Here is a 13,832-nt window from a genome sequence, read left to right on the forward strand (position 1 = left end):
TAAAGAGCCAAGGACTGAGAGTGACAGAAAATTTCATGGGGGAACAGCTCAGGTGAAGATGTGGAGGCCAGGGCACCCTGGGCGGGTTCTGGGATCAGTATGGCCAGAGCACAGAATGAGGGAATGAAGAAGGGAGGATGGGGAGCTTGTACTAAGGGCCTTGAAGGTCAGTCTAAAGAAAATGCAATGATTCCTGAAGGTAGTGGGGAGCCATAGATTATTTCAGAGCAGGACTAGTTCCCATTACCTCAGGAAAAAATAATAATTTAGAAGCAATGTGACTTAAGAGAAGAATGAACAGTGGTCTGAGGGAGATGCTCTTGGCCAAGTCACACTAAATAAAATCCCAAAAACACTTTCCAACCAGTTACAAATTCACCTATCATCTAACACCTGGCCTCAGAAAATACAATGATTAAAGACATAGACTCCAGGTTCAGACTGCCTGGGTTTGAATTGCTTCTTACTAGCTGTGTATCTTTGGGCCCCTTGCTTAAGCTCTCTGTGATTCTGTTTCCTATCTCTTATGGTTATTGTGAGGATTATGTGAGCTAATAGTTGTTAAATATTTTAACAGTGTCAGGCACAGGGAAGGTATTTGCCAAATTAGGATCTTTGAGTCCACAGTTTTTGATCTTCCAAAGATGCTAAAAAGGTGAGTCTGGTGTGGTATGTTCCTAAGGATCCCTCTCTGGGTCTCATTAATGGTCATCAATTCCCTTGCTACCTACAAACTGTCCCTTTTTAATAATGTGCTCTGGAATTCTGGGGCCCAAAGATCTAGAACTTATGGAATGAATCTAGTACACGTCAACATTTTCATAAGGTTCCACCAAAGACCTCCATTTTCTGAGAAGCTTTTGACTCTTTTCAAGTGTTCTGGTGTTTTCTCCTCCTCGTGCAAACAGAGAGGAAGGAGGGCCACCCAAGGAAACACAGCAGAGCAATCCTTCTTAGAGAACTCAAGCAAAAGACAGATTTTTTTTTAGACACATGGTAGCTATAATTCAAGTGACAGGTCATTTTCCTAAAGAAACCTTAAGGTCACACTGCCGACCTTGAAGCAACCAGAGCTGGGCAGGACAACATGTAAGAAAATCTGGGTCCCCTTCAGAAGACCCGAGAGGGCTTCTGCACTTAACTTCTGCCCTTCGACCTTCCCCAAATCACATCAGGGTCTGAGCGCGGCATCTTGGACTGCCAAAGCCACAGTTGAGGCGGAACTGAAATTTCTACCTCCCTTCTGGGTCAAAGTCAGACCCCTAACTTGTTGATTTTGCAAAGAAAGCAGCGACAGGACCAAGAGGTAAGTTTTTGAAAGGAGACCCTGGCAATGTTGAGATAGGATAGGGCCTGGAAGGGAAGTGATAAGCCTCTGGGGACTAGCCAGGGAAGCACAGGGCCATTCCAAGAGAAGCTCCTCTGAACTGGAATCCCAGAGCAGATTTGCCCTTCAGAAATCAGCCTGTTTCTCAAGAACTGCACCAACCAGGACTTTGAGCGTTCGCTTGCCCCGGGGTATTAGCAGGTGCCTGGAGATACATTCTCTCCCAGCTCTGCTTGGAAATGAGATTTCCCTGACTCTATTTGTCTAGCTGTGAAATGGACCTAGTAACATTCATGACTGATCCCTTCCAGTGCAAGGGATAGAGCCAAAAGTCTTCCCCGGATGCAGGGGGATGAAGAGGCTGCTCCAGGCTGGGTTTTGATTTCCCAGTCCAATCACCCAGAGGAAGTGTCCTCCTCCAAGCCTGTCTACCCCTCTTCATCCAGGTTCTGCTTTTAGGGCTCCTCCCATTGGACAATGAAATGGAGAGTAGTCACTGGGGAAGGTCTGTTTTGCCCTGAGGACACTGAATACAAGTTTTTCTGAGTGTCCACACAGTGCGCGCATACCACCAGCCTGCTCTCCGGACCCTGGCAGTTGCTTAAAACAAGAGAACTGTTGATTTGACAAGTGTTTTCTTAAAGACAAACAAACAAACAAAAAATCCTCACAAGTGTCAGATTCAGAGATGCTCTCTTTTTTTAAAAATAACTTGTCAAGGGGACAAAAGTATTTGAGAGACTTTCATTCCAGCTTAGAAAGCAACAGGGCTGAGGAGTGGGGGCTGGACAGTTTGGAGAGTTTTATTTTTTCCTTTTGGCGGTGCTGGGGATTGGACCCAGGACTTCTAGAATGCTAGGAGTTTTTTGTTTGACTGGTGGGCTGGTGGGTTGGCTGGCTGGTTTTATTTGTTTGCACAAGGATAAATTGGAGGGGAGGGGAGGTGGAAAGCAGGTGGGATACCGCCCAATGGTGAGGCCCCAGAACCCCCCGAAGACCCTTCTGTGGTTGCTCCCTCTTGCCTCTCAGGTCAGGTAACAACCTCTTCTTCCTCCTCAGACACCAGAATGTGTCCCAAAGTGCACCACTGATGTCATATGAGATGTTAGAGGATAGTACGCAAAGAAGCTTTTTAAAAAAATTTAATAGTATGTATTGTTAAAGAGTTCCACAAAACAGAGAGAGAAAAAGAAATAGAGGATAAATATGTGACAGATAGATATGTAGATGACAGACAGACAGATCACTAGGGATAAACAGACAGGTAACTGATTGAGAGATAAATTGAGAGAAGGCAGGACACCACACACAGGCCTTTGGAGACGTAACCCCTTTCCTCTTGAAGTACATTTTATTCCACTCATTTTCCTTCAACCAGTTATGGGGTTGTTGAGGTCCCACTAAGTGCCAGGCACTGTTCCTGGTACTCAGGAATATCAGTGAACAAAACAGATGTTAGACAGTGACCCCACAGGCAGAGCCAGAAAATAAGCCGTAAATGAATAAACAATCCCGTATTTTAAGGTATTTCGTGCTGGGGGTTTGGGGGGAGAAAAGGAAGAAAAAGAAATAGTGGAGGACAAGCAGGTCAGGAGTGCCCAGAAAGGGGAAGGGGGACAGATTAAATAGGGAGGTCAGGATGAGCCCTGGGGTCTGAGCAAGAGACTGAAGGAGGCGCAGGATTTACATCAGGCTTATCTGGGAAAGAGTGGTTCCAGCTGAAGGAGCGGCTCCAGCAAATGCCCTAAGCAAGAGCAGTAACCAGCACGTTCCAGAAAGAGCAAGGCGGCCACTGTGATTCCAACAGAACGAGAGGCATGAGAGAACAGAGGTAGAGAAAACTAGAGAGGAAACAGACACCCTGGTCACTTATTTCAAACTTAATGAAGAGTTCAAAAATTCAAATTTTCTACCACATGAATAGCCACTTTTGACTAAGAACTACTTTATTTGCTGGTGCTGATATAGAAAAAATTGGGCATCACAGAAATGTCCCTCCGATGGTGTTGATCTGGAGGGCTCTTCTCCTGCCCATTGGATTTGGACCCCTTCTGTTCAGGCTTCAGATCTCAGACCAAACGTCACTGCCTCCAGGAGGCCCGCCCTGTGCGTGTCTTCAGTGTCCTATGCATGCTCTCAGAGGGCCAGGTGGCTTTCCTCCATAGCAGTTGTCCCTCTGGGACATTGGTCGCTCTTCAGTACAGCATCTAATGGACATCTCTTCTCCCCTAATAGATTGCTAGCTCCAGGAAGGCTGGGATACTTTGCTTGTTATTTTACCAACATCAAGCACGGTGCACATGAAAAACCCACAATACATACTTGTTCAGTGCCTGAATGGACAGTTTTGAGGTGGCAGCCTGGACGAGGAGCACTCACTGGACAGAGTTACAGCAGCTGGGGACCCTGTGGTTCAATCAGCTCCTGGACCCAGGCAGGTGCGGAGTAGCTCCTGAAGCTGGACTCTGCCCAGGACCCCACCTCCTTCTTGCACACAGCAAGCCACCAAGGCCCCCAGGTGCTGTCCCTCCAGGATAACTTCACTAGAGAAGCCTCGTCTCAGATCTTCACGAAATGCCTTTCCAGCCCTCCAGCCCTGGACTCAGTGCAGTCGCAGCACTAAAATGCTTCCTCTTGCTTCTTGAAGAAGAATCTCAGGGCAGGGGCCAACCTTGGCATGTTTGCTGGGATACCTGACTAGGCATGGAGCGTGCTGTGTGCTCCAGCATGTATGTGTCACCCTTGTGGAGCAAGGCCTGGACCGCACGGCCCCGGATCTGACAGGAAACACACAGCAGCCGCGTGATTTACAAGAGCTTGCGGGGAGAGGTTCTTCTCCCACTTTGAGAGCTTGAGTGCTTCGTATAAATATTTATGGGAGTCTGGGGCCTCCATTAACCCCACCAGTGCCACATTTCACTTGTCACATGCTGCTTGTTATGAATGAACGTGAAAGCAGTATTCAATTATATATGAATGTGCATGTGTGCGGGTGAGCCTCTGAGGATGTCCAGGGAACCCCGGACATTTTGCAAGAGCATGTATAATGTGTAATCAATTGTGTTTCAACGTGGATATAGATCCACACAGCTACGTGCATAATTGTGAACACTGAATGCACATTGTAAATGCACGTGCATGAGCATTTGGGCACGTATGCATGGAGGTGTACACACCTTCATGAGACTACATGCGGAATATGTGTGTAGGCACATGAATATGGAAGTAAGTAACAAATGAACACATGCAGATTCTGTGCTTGAACGTGTGTGCACATGCATGCCTGCCTCTGTGTGTATAAACATGAAGGTATACATGTGTGTTTATGCATGTGCCTGTCCGATGAGTGAAGAATATCCATGTGCAGCTCCAAAGCTGTCCCAGAAACAGCTTTTGTTAACTGCGGATGATTCCTTCAAAAGTGCCTCACCTAGAGGCTGCGGCTTCTCTGAGCACTTGCTCTGGTAATTATGATCCATTCATTGGAAAGTTCAATTGAAAACAGATGAAGAGTGAAGGACGGTTCATTAATTACAAACGGCACCAATGTCCCAAGACAACGATGCCCAAGACGGCCTCCTCAACCAGACACACGCACACATGCACGCACACGCGCTTCACACCACCACACTCCTCTGTCAGAGAGTGAAAAGTGACAGCTGCAGCTTCCCTCAGACACTCTTCTCATTATGTTGCCCCACTGCATCTCCAAGTCTCCATGACCCGTGTCCTTGGCTGGGCGGGAAGCCTTGTGGCTGGAGAGAGTGAAGCACATCCCCAAGAAAGTAAATACCTTCTGCAAACGGACTTGGAAAGGAAACCATCCCCAGAGGGCTCTTTCCCGCCCCTCCATGCTTCCCCTGCTTCTGTGTTTCACATGAGGATAGTGGACTCGTGGCAAAATACAAATTTCAGCATCAGGTAGGTGGGGATTCAAGTTTTGGATCCTCCACTGGGGAAAATGGCCACAGTAGGCCTTGTTTATCCATCCCTGGTCTGCAGATAATAGCACTACATAGAGCTAAGTGAAATGTCTGAACAATACTAACTCCACAGTTTAACCACATAAATTCAGCTCTTTGACTTCTATGCCCCCTGTCCTTGGAAAGGGACATAGGTACCAGGATCTGGCTCCTAGGACAAAAAGAAGGGAGTCTGGGCCCCTAATCTCTCCTGAGTGGAGTTCAGAGTCCTATAACAGTGGCAGAGTCAGGGTAGTGAAGACAACTAACCAGAAGAAACAAGGAAACGTAAGAGTGAGCCAAGGGTAGCCTCAGCTCCTGAATCTAAAGGAGCCATGGGCCAGGATCAATGCCTACCTCATGCTCCAAAGCTCTGAAATGGGGACCCTCAAGCCTCCCATCCCTTGTCCTTTTATTGGTAAAGTCCAATCCCTGGTAAGACGCACAGAGTTCCAAAAAGGAAAACACTTTGATATAAATATTGAATTTGTGAACTGTACCCCCCTTCTCATACTGAAACTGGCTTACTTCTTCCAGAAATTTCTAGGTCTCCTCCCACTGCCTCTGTAGCTGCCCCTGCAGCCCAAAGACATCATCCTTTTTTGATACAAATAAAACAGAATGTGTAATGAGTGGCTGCTGTTTTACATGAAAGTAACTTCACATACAAAGAATGCAGAGAGGCTAAAACCAAGTTTTGCAACAAATCCTTATTATTAATTTAGGTGGTTTTCTATATTGGAGCAGCAACTTCTCTCAGATATTTAATTTCTTGCAAGTGAGAACAGTTAGCTCTGATTTTCTTACCTAAATGCATCATTTAAGACAACACGTGTAGGACAATGGAGAGAAGGATGGAGAAGACTAAGAAGAAGTGGAAGACAAGGAAATTCATGCAGAACATGGAAAGGTGTTTAGGTGGACACAGAGGAAGCATATAGGACGAGGAGGAGACATGACTGGGAGGAGACATGGGGAATTGGGGGAAGAGAGCTCCCCGGATCAAAGAGATGCTGCTTCCAGATGAGAAAATGTGGAAAGGATGAAATTTCAGCAGCAGCTACTGCCACATTCTCCAAAAAGAGGCTAGGCTTCCAAGCAAGGAAAGCCCCAGTCTGGGAAGCCCCAGGGTGGGGTCCAGCTTCTACCCTGGACACAGGACACTGCCTTCACAGCGGCTGGATTGTCTTCCCAGCTTGCCGTGCTAGGCACCAGCACCAAGTAGCTCTTTCAAACAGACTATTTTCCAGAGGGCTGAAGCTACACATGATGCTGCCTACAGGAAGCGCCATTTGAGGGCTTTTATTTTGGTGAGGGGAGAAGGGTTGCTTACATAACAAATCTAAACACAATGATTTCTGGGCTGAGAGGCCAGGCCCTCAGACTGCAGGCTGCAGAGGGAACAGTTACAGTTATGCAAGGGTTTTCCTTTCTGAAGACAAAAGGGCCCAGCATTCGAGTCTTGCATCAGAAAGCAGGCAAGGGCATAACTGGAAATTCCATCCCTGCTGTTTCCAGTGTCCAGAGAGGGTGAGCTGTGGGGTTTGGGGATAGGAGAATAAGGGAGAAGTAGGTTTGGCCGGGTGTCAAAAGCTGGAACTACAGGTCACAGAGAAAGCCAAGTGACAAGTCTGGTGTATCTGGCCTGGTTCCTGGTGGCTCCCACCATGAGCCCCTTTGGGCAGGCACAGGTTTTTATGGTGAGTGGGAAGAGGGTGCCCTCTGGTAGGCAGGGGTTGTCGTGCCACAAAAATGCCCAGAGACCAGGGCTCCAGTGAATCTGGACCGTGACTGAACGATGGACCTGGATCTAGGACCAACCTCAACTTTCACAGAGATCCCTTCCACACTTGCTGACCAGTGGGTCGCTGCTCCCTATGGGTCCCCAGCTACCCCTGGTGCCCAGGGAGGCTGCAGAGTTGGAGTAGTCGAAATGGAGGCAGTAACCCAGCTAGCGGCTGGTACTGGAGCTTGGGGAGGCTTGGGGCCCGCCGGCCTACCTCTGTCTGCATCTTCTCATTCTTCTCTGCTCCTCCAGAAACACTCCTCTAGCCTTCCCGACATGCAGTGCCACCAGAATAAAAGGCAGAAGAGAAAACAAAAGAGGAGAAAGTTCTCGCAATGAAAGAGTTTAGAAAGGAAGGGCTAAAGAAATGGGAAATGGTGGCGAGGAGGGAAAGGGAGAGGGAATAGAAGGAAGGGAGGGAGAGGAAGGGAGGAAAAGAAGAGGCACCAAGGGAGGAAGGGAGGGAAGGAGGGAAGGGAGGGAAGGAGGGGAAAGAGGGAAAGAGAGGACTCCAGGGGGTAAGGGAAGGAGCAGGTGCCTCCCGGCTCCAGCGTACAAGAACCCCAGGCTCCCAGGAAGCGCCCCGAGCGCCTTGCCCGACTTGCGTCGCAGAAGGTGGCTGCTGCGCACCAGTCCCAGCCCACTCCGGAGAGCCGGGTCTCAGGAAGGGGGCTTCGTGCCGAACCAGACCGCAGCCACCCCAGTAAGGGGCGCGGTCCGAAATGGAGCCACATTTCCCGGGCCTGAGTGTGCCCCCTGCGTGCGTCCCGGTGTCTCTGTGTGTCTGTCTCCGCGTGTGTCTCCGGGAGCAGGCGCCAGCCTGTCTACTTAGGGCCGGTGCCGGCTTGGAAGACTCCGGCGCTGGGAGGGTTTCCCCCCGGGGACGTGGAGGATCGCGAGGTGCCCGCGAGCGGCGGGGAGCGGTGAGGGCCGAAAAGGTGCGTGCAGATGCGGAGCGCCGCCCGGCAGGACAAGTCCGAGGATCTCGGGACCCAGTTCTTTCTTCCTGCGCTTGTGGGCGCCCTGTCTGGATCCGCGGCGGGTCCGGACGGCAGGCTGCGGGTGGAGACGTGGCCGAGGCTTGCCTGCTCCCCGAGCACGCCCTCAGGTCTCTGGAAGTCTGAGCCTGCTCTCTGGACGGAGGGCTCTCGCCCACATGTGCCCAGACCCGGTCAGTGTGACTCGATGCAGGAACGGAAGTGTCTGTTGCGGGCACATCTATGTGGGTACCTGGCGTGGGTGTCCGTGTTTCTGTGTGTCAGTATGTCACTAGAGTTGTGTCCTGAGATTGCCATCTTCTCCAAGGTGCAGTTGGTCACTCAACTGACCTGAGCCACCTTTTCCTTCTGGATGCAATTGCCCTTCATTGGGTGGGTTTGGGCGTCTTTGTGCCCTAGGGAGGGCACACTCCCCAGTCTGCAACCCTCCTCAGTGTGGAGGCTCTTCCCAGGCAAAAGTCTAGGTGACTTTAAAGGTGGAGGATGCCAGTCGGCTTGGGATGATTCCAAAGGAGTCAGGCCACCGAGTTGAGAACCTCCACCAACAAGAGAAGGTAATCCCCCTTGGTCTCTGAGAGAGGCACACTGAGAGTTTCTTCTGATGCCCCCAAGGGACGGACCTGACAGAGGCCTCTTTTGCCCCCAAAGGGATGCATTTATGCATGTAGGCACACTCTATGCAGGAGCATTTGCAAATGCAATTAAGATATCACACCCTCCCTCCCCTTCATCTACCCACCTTGGCTCAGCTACCTTCTCCTCCCAGATCTGAGCCAAACTTTCCCTGCCAGTATGGTCTTTCGGTTGGTTAAATGGACTGGTTTGGGGAATCAAATTCAAGTTGAAATCCCTAGCTTCTCTCCTACACAACACGGAAGTACTGTATGTGTGAATTATTGCTAATACTATTTGTATCTTTATATTTTTAGCTCTCCATCCCTCTTCCCCAGACCCCAGCCACCACCCTGACCCGCCAGTCTCCAGGAATCCTGGCCAAAATCTATTCCCTGCCAGCTTTGCTCAGGTTCCTGGCTGTAGCTCCTGCACCACCACCCCCCCAATTGGGTCCTGAATTTCCATGTTAGGAACTCTGTGCCAGAGAAACTCAAGGCTGAATACTGAGTCTAAGGAGACTGGAAGTCCCTGGAGTTACGGCCAAAAGAGTACAGAACTCTTCTGAGCTTTGGAGATCCTACACCACTTCCCAGAGGTGTTAACCCTAAGTTATAGACACGGTTCCAAGGCGGCCAAGAGGCATTTTGCACGACCTAAGTGGACATTGATCTTCCAGGAATCGGAAAAATGAAAAGGGTCTAGGGCCACGTCTGGTTTAGGATATTCAGGCTGCTATGAGAATGATGGCCCCAAACCCCATTCGAGTCCCAGTTTGAGGAACCACTGAAATGCAGGCTCGGCAGTGCCTTCTGTGGGGCTGAGTACTGCAGGCCTAAGCTGCCAGTGCAGCCTGGGCATACTACCCCAAAAGAAGTCCTCAAGGATGGGCTTCCTGTCTGGAGGGCCCTACACCCCAAATCTTGGTGCTGGGTTTCACCTCCTTCCACGAGCCGAGCCTTTCGGGGGAGGTGGTAGGCCTCCATAAGGAGCAGGTATTCTGCTCCAGGCAGCAGAAAGTCAAGAGACCTGAAGCCCAGGCAGGAAGGCAAAGGGCCCCCGGAGCATCCCAAAGACCTGGTTTTCCCATCAAGGCAAGAACTATTGGCTTCCTGGTCTCTGCCATTCACTACTTCCGAGCAGGGAAGGCTAGCAGGGTAGTTCTGATTGCCAAGTCCGAAAGCACTGCAAAAGTGGTGTGTGCCCCATGCGTAGGGATGCTGGGGCCTTTTGGACCCGCACCGCACCCTCTTGGCTCAGAAATGAACTCGACCAGGGTTTGGACCTAGGGTGAGAAGCAGAAAATACATTTGAGGCTCACACACACACACACACTCAGTCAAACACCCAAGGAAGAGATCTGCCCAGACTTGATTTTCTTTTCAATTGCCATGGGGAGGGGGGGGAGAGTGCCCCCAAATTGGTGCAACTCTTGAAGAAGCAAAAGAGTCAAAGTCATGCAAAGGCGGAGTCCTCTAAATAAACACCATTTCCATGGTTTTAATAAGCAAAATAGGAAACCATTTTAATAACCAAAAAACAGAAACCAGTCTGAATAAAACTACAATAGACTAGGTTTTAATATTTTCATATCATAAGCAGGGTTTGAAATTGATCCCTTATTTTACATGAAATAAAAACAATTTCTGTTGCGGCAAGTTTGATTTCAACACAGTTGAATCCATAAAAACCAAAGCTCGTTTCTGATGCAGGACGAATATCCACAATATTTAAAACTGCAAGCACCATGCGGTTCATACAATCTTGTTATTACTGTTAATTTATCAACTAATACAAACTCAAAAATGCATCCGGCCAGCAGCGCCAGCAATTTCAAATGGGAACTAAAAAATACGCTTTCATTTTGTTTTTTGTTTTTTTTTTGTTTTGTTTTTTTGTTTTTGTTTTTTGTCAGTGCAACTTAAATCCTTTTAACTGACCTGCAGAAAAAAAAAAAAGTAATAATAAAGAAAAACGCCCAGATCTTCCCTAAAACTACTATACAACTGAAGGGGGGGACACCACCAATAACTCTCAGAAGCAGGGAACAAAACACAATGCATTGGTCTAAAGTTGCAAATTTACTTGCCAATGTTTGGGTTTCTGGTACATTTTGAGCAGTGGCAGCTGGTTCACTGCAAGCTGGGGTCACCATTGATAGGGAATCCTCTCACCCTGGGAGGGCTGGGGGTCCTACAATGAGTGCAGACTGGAGAATTCCAAAAAGAGACCCTGGGGTGATTTTTGTTAAAATAAAAAAAACAGAGGAGATTAGTTTCTCTTTCCTCTCTTATTAGGGGTGTTAATTTGGCCAAAAGACAAAAGGCAGAAAGCGAGGATGATCTCTGGGGTCCAGGGTGTGGAACTCCCCCACTGCCCCTGCCCTTGCACCCTCTTTCCCTCAACACCAACAAAAATCAAAACTAAAGCAGGAGGGAAAAGAGAACCGAATGTAGACAGGGGAAGGGCAGAAAACATGCAGCTTCCAAGGGTGCCCCAAGACAAAGTTGTTGCCTGATGCTAAATGCCCAGAACTTTTTTTTTTTTTTACTTACAAATAAAAATGTCATAATAATAAACCCAAACAAAGACACTCCGCTTGCTGCCACGTTCTCTATTCGGTTTCGCGGGGCGGGTATTTACAAACCGACAGCTGAGACTGAAACCCGGCTCGCAGCCGCTGGAGTTTCCAAACTGCGATCCCTTCTTACCCAAAGAAACAAGGGGGGTTATGATCCATGATCAACAACATGCTAAAAGTTAAACAAGAAAATGGTACAAAATAGAAATTATTACCATACATGTCCAGCATGCAGGATTAATATTTTTAATGCAGATTTTCGTATTTTTTTCTATATAATCGAGCAGGCAATAAAACTGATGAGATCTGCGCGCCGAACTTCCTAACTGAGGCCCGCGTCTCTCGGCTGAGAACCAGTGTTCTCCGGACTCTGGACAGGCAGGTCCACTGCTCTTCCTCCCTTCGCTCAGCCTCGCCTTGAGCGGGCTGGGACGCCAGGGTCCCTCTCCTCTCCTCTGCTCTCTTCCTGGGGCGGACTGAGCTCCGGACTTCGAAGCAGCGGCCCCAGCACTTTCAAAGTTCAGAAAACCAGGAGTCTCCAGACCGCTTGGCGACTCTCAGGTAGTACGCCTCGCCGCCTTCCAGCCTAGAGAAAAGTTGCTCCGGGATCTCCCACCCTCCGCGTCTCTCTGGCTCTGCTCGAGTCTAGGAGGCGGCGCTGGCGTGCGCTACTCTCGCCTTAGCCAAGGTCCCCTGCCCGCCCGCGCTCCCGCCCGTCGCCCGCGGCCCGTGCGCCCTTCCTCCCTCTCGCTCAAGTCAAACAGGTCAAGGCTGGGGCCATGGCAGGGACAGGGTCCAGGGGAGTCCAGGGCTGGGGACACGGGACTGGGAGTCCGGGCCCGGGAAAGAGCGGGGGCCGGGACCCGCCACGACTCACAGAAAGAACTCGGGAGAGGAGGGGCTGTCGCTGGTGGAGCCCGCCTCCCTGAAGCCGGAGTTGGCGAGTTTCTCGCACTTGACCTTGTAGGCGTCTCTCTCGCGGGCCAGCCGGGACACCTCCTGCTTAAGCTGCTCCACCTGCTGAATAAGCTGGGTCTTCTCATTCTCCAGGTGGTGTTTCTGCTGGACGCGTTTATACCTGCACGACTGGGCGTAGCCCCGGTTCTTCAGGGTCCGCCGCTTCTGCTTCAGGCGGATCACCTCGTCCTTGGTGAAGCCCCGCAGGTGGCGATTCAGCTCACGCACCGACATGGACACGAGCTGGTCGTCGGAGAAGCGGTCCTCCACGCTACCGTTGCCGCCCGCCGCCGTCGCCGCGGCCGCGGCGTGCGGGCCCGGCCCGGGGTGGCTGGTGGGCAGCTGTTGCGCTGGGCTGGAGGCGCTGGACGGCGGCGGCGATGCTTGGTGATGGTGGTGATGGTGCGGGTGAGCGTGCGGGCCCAGCTCGTCGTGGGCCACGCCAGCGCCGGGGTACGCGTGGTGCGGGTGAGGGTGGTGGTGATGGTGGTGGTGGTGAGCGCCGCGGAAGCCGTCGAAGCTCTGCAGCGGCTGTGGCACTGGGTGCGAGCCGATGAGCGCCTCCACCGCGTCCTCCGGTGTCAGGTTGAGCGCCTCGGGGTTCATCTGCTGGTAGTTGCTCGCCATCCAGTACAGGTCCTCCAGATGGGTCTTCTGTTCGGTCGGGCTGAAGCTGGGTGAAGAGGGCACCGAGCTACACGGCGTGCTGAGCGGTGTGGACGACACCGAACCGGCTGGCTGCAGGCGCGTGCAGGGCCGGCCCGGACGCTCCGCACGCCCCAGTGGCTCCTTCTTCACGTCGAACTTGAGCAGGTCGAAGTCGTTGACGTACTCCATGGCCAGCGGGCTGGTGGGCAGCTCTGGCCCCATGCTCAGCTCCGCGGCCATCGCTAATGCGAGGCTCAGCCGCCGCTGCCGCCGGGGAAACTTTGCGGCCGGCCGGGGCGCGCCGAGCCAAGCGCGGGGGCGAAGAGCAGCGAGCCGGGGAGGCGGGGAGCCGAGGGCGCAGCGGGCCGGGGCCGCCGGCCAAGCCTTTGTCTGGGGACGCGGCGGCGCGCCGGAGAGTCCCGAGGCTGCCTGCGCTGCCCCAGTGCCGGGGTCTGTGGCCGCTCCGGGACCGAGCCGGGTCAAGCCGGGCGGGGTGGAGAGGCGAGCCAGGCGTGCGAAGGGCGGAGGGGAGGCGCGGGGCGAGCGCCCGCCGTTCGCTTTCTCGCTCTTAAGCTCTAGGGTTCTCTCGCTCGCAGCCGCTCGCAGCCCGGCGGTGCAGCTGTGCTGGATCCGGCGCCGCCGCCGCCTTTTATCGCCTTCCTGATGTCACTGGGGCGCAGGGGCCCGGGCGGCCCGGCGCGCTGGCCAATGATTGCACGGCCCCCGCGGCCCAGCGGCGCTGGGCGGGGCGCGCCTGACAGTTCCCCCGCCCCCCGCGTCAGCTGACTGGAGGCCGGAGCAGCCCCGGAGCCGCCGAGGCCTGGCAGAGGGCTGCAGCTAGTGGGACGGCCGGCCTGGGCCCAACCCCCCACCCTCCAGGTCCTGGCCCCTGCACGCTCGCCTTCGTTGCGCGCCCCACCTCTTGGCCAGGTCGCTTCTTCCACCCACACACCCCCGGCAC

General features: G+C 52.1%; 1 protein-coding gene and 1 long non-coding RNA gene across 6 annotated transcripts in view; both read right to left on the minus strand.

Moving 5' to 3' along the window:
* The window catches only part of LOC306653866, an 85,147-nt gene that overhangs the window by 40,519 nt on the left and 30,796 nt on the right, over nt 1-13,832 (minus strand). The gene's annotated exons all lie outside the window — the stretch shown is intronic.
* MAFB (MAF bZIP transcription factor B) lies at nt 10,184-13,707 on the minus strand. The gene has a single exon (XM_079126932.1). The coding sequence runs from the start codon at nt 13,109-13,111 to the stop codon at nt 12,140-12,142; it is 972 nt and encodes a 323-aa protein (XP_078983058.1). The 5' UTR covers nt 13,112-13,707; the 3' UTR covers nt 10,184-12,139.

The sequence above is a fragment of the Sciurus vulgaris genome (genome assembly GCF_902686455.1).
Source record: "Sciurus vulgaris genome assembly, chromosome: 2".
NCBI lineage: Eukaryota > Metazoa > Chordata > Mammalia > Rodentia > Sciuridae > Sciurus > Sciurus vulgaris.